At 35.4% G+C, this 15,000-nt stretch overlaps 1 protein-coding gene and 1 long non-coding RNA gene across 3 annotated transcripts in view; one reads left to right on the top strand and one right to left on the bottom strand.

Annotated features, from left to right (window-relative positions):
• atm (ATM serine/threonine kinase) overlaps positions 1–15,000 on the top strand; it is a 137,362-nt gene that overhangs the window by 10,656 nt on the left and 111,706 nt on the right. For both annotated transcript variants that reach the window (XR_015508881.1, XM_087283444.1), the window contains exons 7-9: positions 11,899–12,068; positions 12,270–12,436; positions 14,679–15,000. The exon at positions 14,679–15,000 is cut by the window's right edge and continues 53 nt beyond it. Coding sequence is in view for 1 of the 2 variants with exons in the window: in XM_087283444.1 (XP_087139570.1) it covers positions 11,899–12,068; positions 12,270–12,436; positions 14,679–15,000 (659 nt within the window). In the remaining variant the exon portion in view is untranslated. The remainder of the gene's footprint in view (positions 1–11,898; positions 12,069–12,269; positions 12,437–14,678) is intronic.
• Positions 14,678–15,000, bottom strand: part of LOC147833571 (uncharacterized) — a 3,577-nt gene continuing 3,254 nt past the window's right edge. Inside the window, exon 2 of the long non-coding RNA XR_015509027.1 lies at positions 14,678–15,000. This exon is cut by the window's right edge and continues 2,185 nt beyond it. This is a non-coding gene — a long non-coding RNA (uncharacterized LOC147833571).

The following is a 15,000-nucleotide window of genomic DNA, read 5'->3' as shown; positions in this document are numbered from 1 at the left end:
GTTTGTTTTATTCTTCATTAGTATTATGAAGCCATACATTGTTTTTATTTAACAGAGGACCACAATGGAAATAAGCCCAGGGCTTTATTGTGTTTTTATCCTCGACAGTTTTTTTTAACAAAGTATATGGAATACTTTTTGTACAGTTTGTCTAAAATCTGTCAAATAAAATTCAATTCAATTCAATTCAATTCAAAGTGATACAACAATCTATTCAAATGCACTGCATTTCAATTTTTTGCCCTCGCGGTTATTAAAACAAGTAATTGCTGTTAAAGAACATTCTTCAAGCTTTTTTTTAATAATATTTTTAGGGCTATATGTGTTTATGGGTTTATTTGTTACTCATCTTGAACACCTAATATAAAAGGCACTGAACGGGAATGTATGTATATTCAAGAATACTGGAAAGAAATACAGGAGGCTCTTGAACATATATCTGAAAAAGATATACCTCTAGAAAGTAAATTGTTATATTTTGGCTGTGTGGATCCAGATATGGTAACGGCAGACAATAAAGACCTTATGCGTGCTCTCATGGCTGCCAGCAAAAAAGCAATCACACGCAAATGGCTACAGCAAGAGCGACCAACCCTTAGTAATTGGATAGACGCAACTGTTGAGATTTATACAATGGAAAGAATCACCTTCGTTGTCAACTTAAAGAAAGATATATTCCTGAGAAAATGGAGGAAATGGGTTGAATATATTTTAGTTAGAAGACCTGACTTTATTGCTATAAATGAATAGAAGATGATGCTCTGATAGATAAATATATGCTAATGCATGTACATGTATATGCTTACACTTATTCATATTATAATGTGTCCCCATATGTATAATGAAGATGGCCACTTGAGATTACTCTTGAAGGAAATATATTATGACATGTGTTCTAACCCTGGATGTAAATAGTGTTTTAATTTTCATTTATTTTTGATTATTGTATTTTTATTTTATCTTTTTCCTATTATTATTATTTATTTATTTATCTATTTGTATATTTTTTATTTTTATTTTATTTTATTTTTTTTAATTATTTATTTATTTATTTATTTTATTTTTCTTCTCTTTATGCTGTTTTTCACTTGATAATTTACAAAATTTGAGTACTACTGTGTAGTAAATACACCTGACAATAATGCACGTAATTTTTATACCACCTAAGTTCACATACTGAGATACCAATGTACCTTGAAATGCCGTATAATTGTACTCAATTGAATGTTCAAAATAAACATAAAGTTGCAAAAAAAAAAAAATCATTGATTCAGTGCCTCAATATGCAACATTTCTTTTATTAGAAGTTAAATATTTTTGGTAGAAGTTTAAGGACATCCTTCTTTTGCACTCTATTCTAATAACAAAAAACCTAAAGCTATCCACACGGTTAAAAGGGAATTTTAGATAAATGTTTATTTACAACCCACACTTTCAATAAAAAATAGATGATGGTAAAAAACATCATCTGATCATAGTCATTCATTCATTTTCTTTTTGGCTTAGTCCCTTTATTGATCCGGGGTCGCCACAGCGGAATGAATTTATCCAGCGCATGTTTTACACAGCAGATGCCCTTCTAGCCACAACCCATTACTGGGAAACATCCATACACACTCATTCACACGCGTACACTAGGGACAATTTTCATTCATTCATTCATTCTTTCATTTTCTTGTCCCTTTAATAATCAGGGGTCGCCACAGTGGAATGAACCACCAACTTATCTAGCACATGTTTTACGCAGTGGATGCCCTTCCATCTCTGGAAAACATCCCTTCACACTCATTTACACACTATGGAAAATTTTAGCTTACCCAATTCACCTGTACCACATGTCTTTGGACTGTGGGGGAATCCAGAGCACCCGGAGGAAACCCACGCTAACACAGGGAGAACATGCAAACTCTATACAGAAACGACAACTGACCCAGTCGAGGCTCGAACCAGCGACCTTCTTTCTGTGAGGTGAACGTTCTACCCACTGCGTCACCATCTGATCATAGTGATGCGAATAATTTGCACAAGTTCTGCAATTTTTATATAGATAAACAGGCAAAATAGTAAAACTGTTGATATTAATTCTATATTTAGAAGAAGTTTTATTCTGAAAGTGAACAATCCTGTTTTACAGATCAAGCCAGTTTAATGTAAAACAGTTCAGTTCAATACTTATGCCAGTCTTGCAGTATGTGATTTGACTGTAAGCCATCTCTTCAGGCCCTAACTATGCAATCCAAAGGTGACAGTGGCAAGGAACCCAAATTCCATCAGGTGACAGAAAAGGAAAAAAGGCACTCAATGTTTAGGCCCTCAATAGTGACTAATAAACCACACTGAAATGAGCTGAACTGAACTTAAACACTAAATAATGAACTACACTGTTTCAATTTACTATGATCTTTTATGTGAAGCTGCTTTGACACAATCTGCATTGTAAACGTGCTATACAAATACAAGTGAATTGAACTGAATTGAATTAAAAAAACTGGAAAAAACCCCTCTGGCCTTGGTGAAATGAAGAAAGTAGGGCTAAAGTTTAGCCCACACCAAAAAAAAGAAAATAGTAAATATTGGAATGCATAAAATTGCAGATACACATCATAGAGCTTGTGCAAGATGAAATTTTGTGTTTTAAAGGTATATGCTCTTTTCTTTCTTTTTAATGGCGTTTCGTTAGGTAATGCCCTTAATCATTGGCTTGAATTGAATTATTACGAAAGAAAAAGTATTTGTGAACTCCAAATTAATCAAATTCAAAATTAATAATAATAGTTATTAGAATAATAATAATAATGTTGCAGAAGAGCAAGTCAGCGTAAATGATTTCTGAAGAATCAGTTGACACATGAGTATTAATGCTGAGAATCGAAATGTAGAAATGAATTTTTGAAACATATTCTGGTAGAAGTCATTTTTTGAATTAAAATAATTATTTGAAAAGGCGACACAGCGGCTCAGTGGTTAGCACTATCACCTCACAGGAAGAAGGTCGCTGGTTTGAGTCCCAGCTGGGTCAGTTGGCATTTCTGTATGGAGTTTGCATGTTCTGTTTACGTGGGTTTCCTCTAGGTGCTCCGGTTTCCCCCACAGTCCAAAGACATGCAGTATAGATGAATAAAAAAACTAAATTGGCCTTTGTATGTGTGTGAATGTGTGTGTATGGGTGTTTCCCAGTACTGGGTTGCAGTTGGAAGGGCATCCGCTGTGTAAAACATATGCTGGATAACTTGCCGGTTCATTCCGTTATGGCAATCCTTGATAAATAAAGGGACTAAGCCGAAGGAGAATAAATTAATGAATGGAATATTTGAAAAATAAATAAATTTTCAAATTTGACTGTTTTTAGGTGAATAAATTCACCTATGAAGGTTATTAGAGACTTCTATTTAAAAAAAACTAAAAGTGTCACTAATCCCAAACTTCTGAACAGTAATTCATTAATTACTTAGTATTTAATGAATTAGTATTAGTATTTGTGAACTCCAAATTAATCAAATTCAAAAATTAATGATAATAGTTATTAGAATAATAATAATAATGTTGCAGAAGAGCAAGTCAGCTTAAAAGATTTCTGAAGAATCAGTTGACACATGAGTATTAATGCTGAGAATCGAAATGTAGAAATTAATTTTTGAAACATATTCTGGTAGAAGTCATTTTTTGAATGAAAATAATTATTTGAAAAGGCGACACAGCGGCTCAGTGGTTAGCACTATCACCTCACAGGAAGAAGGTCGCTGGTTTGAGTCCCAGCTAGGTCAGTTGGCATTTCTGTATGGAGTTTGCATGTTCTGTTTACGTGGGTTTTGTAGTGGTTTTCTTGGTTTTTCTCTTACTAAATCAAACTCAGTCTGGAGGTTATGAATATCAGAAGAATATACTTTATTGTCGACAACAAAGGAGAACTTTCAGGAGACCCCCAGTAGCATCTCTGTCTGAAAAATTCTCACTCACTCATGTTATGGCCTTATTTAAATACCCTTTTACATCCGTTGTTTTCCTTTGTTCTCCATATATTACACAAATTCCACCTAGGTTAACCCCTGACCTCAATTTCCACCTAGGTTAACCCCTGACCCAAACCTGGTAACTATATAACTTATCCAGTTCTTGTGATATGGTAATTCTTCTAATGGTATGCAAGTCTACAAGCAGATTATATACATACACTTTGAATATATATATTAACTTCACACTTTAAAGAGTATAAAATCCACTTCATATAATCCCTCCTCTTAAGACTTCAAGTCTTAATATTCTTGTTTTTTGGCCCATAGTGCAACTCCATGATCTAGCCCTTAGCCATACTACCTAATGACAAATATATGTCACAGTATTATTACAAATGACCAAATCATGTAATTGCACTCTGGAATAGAATCACGCCAAACCTCTGCGCCCACTATTGACGAGGACACAGTAAAAGACTTGATTCTATTTTGTTGATATCATAAAAAGTAGTATTTTAAGCATACAATTAGTTATCTATTTGCTTCTGGGGGTCATGATTATTTAACATACATTAAAGAATAAAACTAAAACAAAAAATAAACATGCACAATCTCCCAATCTAGGGTCACAACACAATATTCTAATCTAACACCCACAAAACATAATCTGTAGAGTACGTTGATCTTCAGCTCAGATACTTTGCGTATCGTAGAGAGCCGCCGTTTTGGGGTAGAGGTTGCTAGCACTTAACACCCAAGGCATGGATCCTCTTCATCATCCTCTTCTTTATCTAAACTATAAAATTTTTTTAACACTAGTTCATCTTTTTGACCCTAAATCTGGCACATACTTGCGAGCATTCTTTGTTTCGTTCTAGCCTTAAAAAGTGTTGTTAAAGACTTTATGTTGAGAGTCTATAACCTGAAGTTGTGGTGATTATCATCACTTGAATTTGTGGCACCTTCTGTATTTCTCACTCAGGTATATAATCAGAATTACTCTTTTAACTGTTCTGATGAACTGTTTCTGCCACACTTTGCAATTCGTTGGTTTGAGCTTTGGGATTTTCTGCCTCCTCTGTTTCCCGTTAACTTTCTCTTGTTGGAGTTTTTTCATTTGGCTGTCTTGTGCTGTGGTCCTGATGGTACCCAGTTGATGGCATCCCCTTTGGTAACCTTGGCATAAGGTCCATTTCTCCTGACTTCACTCCACTTTCTCCAGAGCACCTCAGATATACTCGATCACCGGATTAATCTCCTGCTTCTGGTCCTTTCTGGTTTCCTGTACAGATATCGCTTTGCACATGGCAGTTAGTTTCCTCATAAAAGACCAAACCTCTTTCCAATGCATTAGAAATGTTCTCCAAACATTCCACAAGGTTAAATACGAGATTACATGCAAGGGTCGACCCAATAGTATTTCATGCAATGTTAGTTGCTTGTTTCTGTCAGTTTTCATGCAATCACTTATTAATGCAAAAGGTATATTATTTTAACACATCTTGTTAAACTAGGCCTTGAAGGATCATCTTCAGCTCTTTCAATCATTCCTTACAATTATGTGTAATTGCTCAATTTTTTTTTTCCAATACTTTATCAATACATTTAATTATCTATTCACTGAGTCATATATCCACTTATTTATCTACTTAATTCCCTTTATTCACTTTAATTGACTTTAATTACTCTAATTTATTTTTAAATGCAGACACATTAAACTTATTTCTGAAGGTATTGCAAATCTGAGACTTCTCTTGTCTTAAATGTAATAACTGTTTATTCTTCCCTGCTCTGCTGATGGAATTACCTTCACTAATCTACCACAACTATCATGCCCAAAAGCTTGTATCTCTTGCCCTAAGCTAATTTTATCATTTCACAACATCTACAATGAAGTTCTTGAATAATCCATTAGACCTATTGCTGATCTTTTACTCACATTCTACTTTGCACAGATGTCACATGTGTACAACAATTCACTAATCACTGCATTCAAAAAGGCGATCACTTTTTTCAAATCATTTTGCTTGCTGCTTAATTTTCCTTATCACTTCACCCTTGATTCAATCCATGTACATCACCAATGACAATATCTAGAAATGCTGTTGTATCAACAATCTGTACTTCCTATTACAAAAATCATACCTATCTTTTTTGCTTCCCTTTGTTCATAAAGACTAGTACGTTGTTTATTTGTACTATAATCTAATTAAGGTTGTGACTCTATACTATTATTAGACCTGCTACCCTATTTTCTTTAATGTAAAATCTATTTTTTATTTATCAGCTTAACAGTTATTATTGCATCTAGAATAGATACAGAATCTTGTTAACACTAAACCCTCATCCCTAAAAAGTTTTATTTCTGTCTTTTACTTAGCTTGAGCTAGATGTACCTGCAGATAACTAAATCCTACACTTTACAATATCCATCACGAAATATTCTAAATTCTTTTATGCATTCTAACGTATGTAACTATGTAAATCAGCCTATTTACTTTAAGTGTAACCAAGTGTCTACCCTCCTCTGATAGTTACCTGAACAGAAATCAATTACTTTAAAATATTTGACCTCCAAAGGAAAACATTTAAATACAGTGTGTGTTATGAACCTCTGCTGAGAAATTCTCTATCACTGATTGTTCTTAAGTCATAAACTTTACAACATCTAATTTTGCCTGTTTTGACTAATGCCATCGTCAAAAATTAAATTTTAATCAAATTAAAATAAAATCCATTTTATTAGTCACCTACACAATCACAACCGAATTGAAATTGACTTTAATTAGAAATGCCATAACATATCTAAGTATTTCTCTTATTGCTATGTTCTCAAAAGTTTCAATAATGCCTATTCTAGCATAGCAAACCTGCATCTGGTTTAATTTTAATTAATCCTCCCTATGCTGTTTAATTTTGTCTACCTTTATGTCCTGAACGTTAATCATTATTAAAATTTGACACTTACCCTTAATAATTGTATATTATACCATTTTTCGCTTTTCAGCATTTTCAGCTCCTAATTCCTTCCTGCTCTCACATCAAACTGGTTATTCATAAACTTTTGTTGTAATTTTTTATCAGTTGACTGAAAAATCACTGGAGTTCTTTATAGGTTCCTCTCTATCTGATCTGATTATTCATCTTTAGTCCTTAATTTTTTTTTTCTTTTAATTATTTCTTCACATATGTAAAACAACCTATTTTCTGTTTTTAAACACTTTTCTCTTTCAAATATTATTTTAGTACATTTAGAATTGTTACTTTTTGACCTGATCAACACTGTAAGTTCATTTCACCTTTTTTTTTTTTTTTCTTCAAGTATAAATCACTTTTCTGTCTTAATTTCTGACATAATTTTTCTCTCAAATCTTGGTTTAGTTTACTCAAAATAAGTTTTCCCTAATTTTAACTTAAATACTTAACTCCATCAACTTCTAACCCAAATTATTTTTTTTTAGTTATCAAAAACTGTCTTTTATTACCTTTTTTATCACCACCATGCATTATAATTTATCCTCCTATGTTCAATAATCTCTACGAGTTAACCTATGAAAATGAACCAAAATAATTTAACATTCTTCATAAGTTATCATTTCAACATTCCACATTTAAAGTTTCATCGTACATTATAATCTAAGACTTTTCTTACAGTTTACATGATACTGTTCTTTTTATCATATTGATAGGAGTCTGATTTGATACAAGAATGGGTAGCTACACTTTTGCTCTTATTTTGCCCTCTGAGTGGTCACATTGTACTCAATTTGGACTATAGGTCGACTGCTTTGAGATGGACTGCCAGACTCCCCCTCCTCACACCCTGAGAAGACAACTGGTTCATAGATTGGTGTAGTCTTTTCTGTGGTGTCCATATCAGGGCACAGTGTTTCCCCCTTCTTTCTTAGTGCTGGCTTCTTTCATTGATCTGTTGTAAAGTTCTGGTGGAGCGCTTTTTCTCTTTGATCAGTTCATCATTAGCTTGTTTGCCTCTTTTTAGTGTCTCTGAACATAAGTAGCCTTTCCAGTCCTCAGTAATTTCTGGGCATGCAGTGTCTGCCTCACTGCTTTCACAAATGTCCACAGCCAACAGTTTGTCCATTGTGTTTTTCAAACACCTTTTCCATTTGCCAGTGCACTCAGAGATGTTAAGTAGGTAAGAGACCACAGTCCCCCAAAGTCCATCCCTATGTCCTCTTAAGTAATATATGGAATTTAGCTCATAAAAGTCTTTCCTTCTTTCCCATTTTTTTTCCATCAAATGAAGACTCCTCTCATCTATTTTCTCCTCTTTACGGTTTAACAGTTTATTTTTCTCTAATTCACAATCATTTTATCATATGTAAATGTTTAATTTTCTATTTCTTTAGTGTTCTTCTAAATAATTTCTTTAGCTTCAGATTATGCTTTACTTTACATTTCTCCTCATCTATGCTAGTGTTCCTTTACTAACCAGTCATTTTTACATTGTAACATTTTCTATACTCAGTTTCTATTTTCTCACTGCTTACATCAAATGTTTCTTTTGTTTGCCATTTGTCATTATCTTATCTTTTATTTTCTCTGTCACATATTTTAGTATTGCATTTTTTATTTCCATATCTGTTTTTCCATCCCTGATTTAATTCAACAATACTACATGGTGGCCCAATATCTGGAATAACTTTTCAAAATCATTACTGCTATAGCTCAAAGTTAATATTATTAATTAAATTCACATATTTATTTACTAAAAGCATTTTTCATTTTTAAAGTGCAATGCATACTTATCAATTTAGCTTCTTACTGCATAAACTTTAAAATTTATTTTTTAACTCACTCTAACGCATTCTTTAACATTTACCTAGCTTCTATGATTTTCATCTGAATCACTTTACTTCACTACAAATAAATGACATAGCTGATTTTGAGAAAGATGAAACAAACATTTGTATTGCCCTTAAATACAAACAAATTCTCTAAAGTCAATTATTTCTTCAAATTGTTACTGCTTTTTACTTTTTATCTTATCTGTTCAATGTGCCTATATTGTAAGCATATTTTAAACATCTAATTTTATCTATGAAACAGTGGACTTATTTTTTTTTCTATTTTATTCTCAATCAAAGACATAACTTATATGTTATTCATTCATATTTATTTAGTAAATCTATTTGTTTATTAATACATTCTTTTACTCCATACTTCCTTTATCTCTATATATATTGATCACTATGGCTTCATTTATTCTTTTTTATTTGTAAAGTTTCAAACTCTTTTCTATATAATATAACTCTATTATTAGTTTTTCCTCATTTAATTTATCTTACTATACTACTTTATAATTTATCTATTCATTAATAACTTATATTCTATCCAAATTATGTTCAAGTCTATGTCATTATTTTATCTATACTTTGATCTCCTCTCTTTTACTCTCCTCTTCTCTGTTTCCCTAGTGCTGTAACTAGACATAATCTATTTATTGTTCACACATGGACACCATAAATCTCTCTTACCCCCATCCTGGAGCAGACTGTCTTTCACCTATTGCTATGTCAGGAATTTAAGTCCACTCTGCCTATTGTTCTTTTTTAACATATTCAAACTTAAAACACAAAGATAATTTCAGAAAAATGTTTATTCTTCTGCTTTTTACTCTGTGTCTTTCAAATGCACATGTTCCATTAGTTTTAATTTAGGAGACTCCTTTCTTTCTATTATAATCTCTTTTCTTAAACTGCATCAATCACTTTTCTTCTTGCTCTTTAAATCACACCACACATATGCAGCCCTCCTTTTATATTATAATATACTCTAATCATTATTTTAACCTACTCCTTATTGAAAACATACTTTTAAACACATTCACACTTCTAATCTTATTACTTTTCCTCTTCTCATTCACTCCTCTCCTCCACTCAGTGTAACAGGAGCTGCATCCCCCCATCCTCATTCCCATCAAGGAGGAGGAAGGCAGTCTTCTCTGCCCACCAATGTGGACTATTTTGCCACAATCTGAAGCAGCAAATACACAAACACTTCAATTAAATAAATACTCTACACTACACTCCTCTTGAATGACCTGTCCGAGCAGCCCTCTAACCTTAGAGCGGTAACCACAGGCTTTCGCCTACCCATGCAGCCCTTTGTTTATCTCCTCAAACAAAGCGGTATCGTAGGTCTTAGCGCGCATCTCTCTACTTTAATCTGCTTTAATCTCTTAACTGTTACCACACATTAAGGACTCTCTCTTAAAACTTATAAATGCTCTATGCATTTCTTACATCATTATTAATTTCCCAAATCTGGGTAACAGTTACTAGTTAATGTTTATCCTATCCATCAAGGCCCACTTAGGAAAACACAGATCATTTGCATACCTTACTCTGCTTTAATCTCTTAACTGTCACCACACATTGAAGACTCTCTCTTAAAACCTATAAATGCTCTATGCATATCTTATATCATTAATAATTTCCCAAATCTGGGTAACAGTTACTAGTTAATGTTTATCCTATCCATCAAGGCCCACTTAGGAAAACACAGATCATTTGCATGCAAATTACTCTTTTTCTTCTGTTATTCAAAACCCCTTTTTTCTTTAATATCTTTTTTACATTTACTTTTAATTCTTTAAAGCTGGAGAAACAGTTCAAGTGTATTTACCTGTACAAGCAGGTGCTGGCAGAAAAAACACAAACTAATAAGCATAAAATCGCTTACCGTTTTTTATTGTGGCCACATATTTGTGTTTTCTCTCCAGTCCAGCATGCACAGCAACACCAGTCCTGCTCCTTTCCAGCCCACCCAGAGGGACGCCAAATGTAGTGGTTTTCTTGGTTTTTCTCTTACTAAATCAAACTCAGTCTGGAGGTTATGAATATCAGAAGAATATACTTTATTGTCGACAACAAAGGAGAACTTTCAGGAGACCCCCAGTAGCATCTCTGTCTGAAAAATTCTCACTCACTCATGTTATGGCCTTATTTAAATACCCTTTTACATCCGTTGTTTTCCTTTGTTCTCCATATATTACACAAATTCCACCTAGGTTAACCCCTGACCTCAATTTCCACCTAGGTTAACCCCTGACCCAAACCTGGTAACTATATAACTTATCCAGTTCTTGTGATATGGTAATTCTTCTAATGGTATGCAAGTCTACAAGCAGATTATATACATACACTTTGAATATATATATTAACTTCACACTTTAAAGAGTATAAAATCCACTTCAGTTTCCTCTAGGTGCTCCGGTTTCACCCACAGTCCAAAGACATGCGGTATAGATGAATAAAAAAACTAAATTGGCCTTTGTATGTGTGTGAATGTGTGTGTATGGGTGTTTCCCAGTACTGGGTTGCAGTTGGAAGGGCATCCGCTGTGTAAAACATATGCTGGATAACTTGCCGGTTCATTCAGTTATGGCAATCCTTGATAAATAAAGGGACTAAGCCGAAGGAGAATAAATTAATGAATGGAATATTTGAAAAATAAATAAATTTTCAAATTTGACTGTTTTTAGGTGAATAAATTCACCTATGAAGGTTATTAGAGACTTCTATTTAAAAAAAACTAAAAGTGTCACTAATCCCAAACTTCTGAACAGTAATTCATTAATCTTCTTGTCGGCTTAGTCCCTTTATTAATCCGGGGTCGCCACAGTGGAATGAACCACCAACTTAACCAGCAAGTTTATTACGCAGCAGATGCCCTTCCAGCCGCAACCCATCTCTGGGAAACATCCACACGCACACTCATACACTACATACAATGTAGTCTTTGGACTGTGGGGGAAACTGGAGCACCCGGAGAAAACCCACGCGAACGCAGGGAGAACATGCAAACTCCACACAGAAAAGCCAACTGAGCCGAGGCTCAAACCATCGACCTAGTAACTTCGCTCCTCTGAACAGTAATACTATATTGATTTCATAATATATCTCTCTAACTGTTCGTACAGGTGCACAGGCTCAAGACTGGGTGAAATGGCGTAGTCAGCTCTGCACGCTCTATGACGCCCTTGTTAGTGAGATCAGTCAGATCGGCAGCAGAGGCAAATACGCCACAGGCTCACGCCATATAGCTGTGAAAGAAAATCTTATTGAACTGACAGCTGATGTATGCCACCAGGTGATTAATGAATGTTTAACACTTTTTTTCTTGCCCATAATCTGCTTGATGTGTTAATGTGAGCACTGTACCATACAAAATATACTACATTTAACAATTATAAAATGATCTCTCAGAAAATGAGAGAAAGTCAAATAAGCTCAATGGGTCTATTTGAGTTAAAATTCCTTTGTTTATTTCTAATTGCATTTCTTTCCCCAGCTGTTCAATCAGAGCACTCGTGTTCAGGAAGTGACATCATCTGTCTGCCGGGATACTCAGCGGGATAGTCCGCAGAGCTGCAAACGGAGACGTGTTGAGCTGTCAAACTGGGAGTTGATACGATCCAAGCTGCAGCCCCACCACAGTGACTTTGACATGATCCCCTGGTAAAGTTTCAGTTGAATATTGAAGTACAGATATACAGGTGCTGGTCATATACTTATACACTGTGGTGGCACAGTGGGTAGCGCTGTCGCCTCACAGCAAAAAGGTCGCTGGTTCGAGCATCGGCTGGGTCAGTTGGCATTTCTGTGTGGAGTTTGCATGTTCATCCCATGTTCGTGTAGGTGCTCCGGTTTCCCCCCAGCAAAATAATCTGCCAATAGGGTAACCAAAATAATCTTGTTTTTCGATATGTGATTAGATTACTTTGTTTACGCCATTGGCAGATTATTTAGCTTGATTTAAAGAAAAACTTGCTTGATTTTGGCATATTATTTCTTAAAACAAGACAATATGTTTTGCTTGTCTAGAAAATGATTCTTGATTCAAGAACTTTTAGATATTTGGACTTGAAACAAGACAAAAAAATTAAGTCAGAAAAGCATTTTTTCAGCGTATGCTATAGCTACTGTAGAATATTATAATAAATAGCATCTTATATCAGAAGTATGTGCATTCAAATATGTAATTTATCTTAGCTGTAGTGGTGAAACAGTTCAAAATGCAATTGGAAAGTGCTTCAAGTCCTTCAATTTGACTATGGAAAAGGTGTAAGAGCCCTGTGTCTGTGTCTGAACTCCCTAACTGCATCAGAACAGCAGAGTCACTCGCTACTTTCAAGAAACGACTAAAAACTCAACTATTACCTTTGCTTGAACACGCATCATGCAGTGCCTGTGGTTAAACTCAGCGGTTTTTCATAACGCGTATCGATCATTTTTTTCCCCAATTGACAGCAAGAACAAACATAGAAGCGTTGTCTGCTTGACAAGCAGCACCCAATTATGTTTAAGCGATTTAAAACGCCAAATAGGGCGAATTTACACGCCATTCGAAATTAAAACATAATCTAATCTACACAACATTAAGTGCAGTGTGTGGGTCAGAGCGGGGCAGTGTTTCGATGTGATCCTGTTATGTTGTGGTTCTGTGAGTGCTGGTTTTCATTGCTGTATTAAAACATTATGACAGTTTGAGTAACTAGGTTGATTTCAGTTTAAATCAATTAAATAAAGTATTAATTGAATATTTTGGGCGGGTTTTGCACAGCTTTTGGGCTGGAAAAAGTCTGCTATATCTGACAACACTGACGATATCTCAAGCGTACTGGGGTTCAGAAGGAAAAAAGACAGTGTGAACACAATCCAACCGAGAAGGTCGCAAGGGGGGACAATCGAAATTGGGTACAGTCCAGGCAATTGAACCAAGTGTAAAAGCGCCCTAAAGCCTGGTTTATACTTCTGCGTCAAGTGACCGGCGTAACTCACGGCGCAGGCAACGCATGCAGCTGTGCATTTATACTTCTGTGCGCTGTCTCTGTTGGTCTGCATTAACACTTCCAAAACACTAGTTGCCAGTGAGGTGTAAATGTTCCTCTGTGTCGAGTTTCTTCGCTTCTGTTTTGCTTTTCCTGAACACTTCCTGGTTGTACAAGTGGCTCAAACTCGCTCATTTTGAGGCAGCTAGGAACCGGCGGACGTGCAACAACTTTAACTATGAGGAAAACACAAAACAAAACATTCCATCCGGAGCTCCTTCACGGGACTTCACACTTGTAAACAATAGCTCGCGCCATTCGCGCGGCTCTCTGTCCCGCCCAGACTCGTCAGCGCTACCAAGCCGACCAATCACAGAGCTTGTGCTACGCGTTGTTGCGATGTGTAGTTAAATTTTATGAGAGGTACACGTCAGTGACGCCGACGGCCACGGCAAGGGCTATGCGTCAGCGCCGTAGCACACGCCGGCGTTTGACGCAGAAGTATAAATCAGCCTTAAAGCGAAAGTAACAAGCCCAATTTAAAATTGGAAGGAGTAGAAAGTACAGATATTTGTTCAACAATAAAAGGAGAAAAACTAAAAAGTTTTCAGAAAAGTAAGTAGTAGAGTAAAGTACTGATATCAGAAAAATTGACTTGAGTACAGTAACAAAGTATTTGTGCTTTGTTACTTCCCATTTCTGCAATTCACTAGTGCTTGGCACCATCTCTAAATCAGGAGGAACGGAATTTTTTATTTATTTACAAATTTTTTTACATTTAATTTATTCTTCAGTTGAATCCTTGCTGATATTTATCAGCTTTTTAGCATTATGTTGTATCTCTCAGTGTTTACAAGATGAAAAACATAAAATATCAAATTATTTTAAGATTATTAATTTGCAGTTCATTATTCTTTGTCACTCAACAGGTTACAAGTCACAGCTGCTCTGATATCCAAATACCCATCAATCCTGCTTACTGATGACGTTGTGCCTCTGCTGGGCTTACTCTGCCAGCTTCAGGGTGAACAGCAGCGTCGGGGTGAGAGGGCACCGTATGTCCTGCGCTGCCTGAAAGAGTTGGCCCTCTGTCATGCCAAGAGCTCGGCAAACTCCTCAGCTTGCACAGCTGAACTGGGCCGTCTGTGGGCCAGAGTTTGGGTTCTGGCTCTGCGTGGAGTGAGCTCAGCCCAAACTGGCAGTTTGTGCCTGGAACTGTTGCGAATCATGGTGCAGGAATCCCTGGTGCCC

This window comes from Danio rerio, chromosome 15 (genome assembly GCF_052040795.2).
Source record: "Danio rerio strain M-AB ecotype USA chromosome 15, GRCz13ab, whole genome shotgun sequence".
NCBI classification, from domain to species: domain Eukaryota; kingdom Metazoa; phylum Chordata; class Actinopteri; order Cypriniformes; family Danionidae; genus Danio; species Danio rerio.
This window is presented reverse-complemented; position numbering and strand designations above follow the sequence as displayed.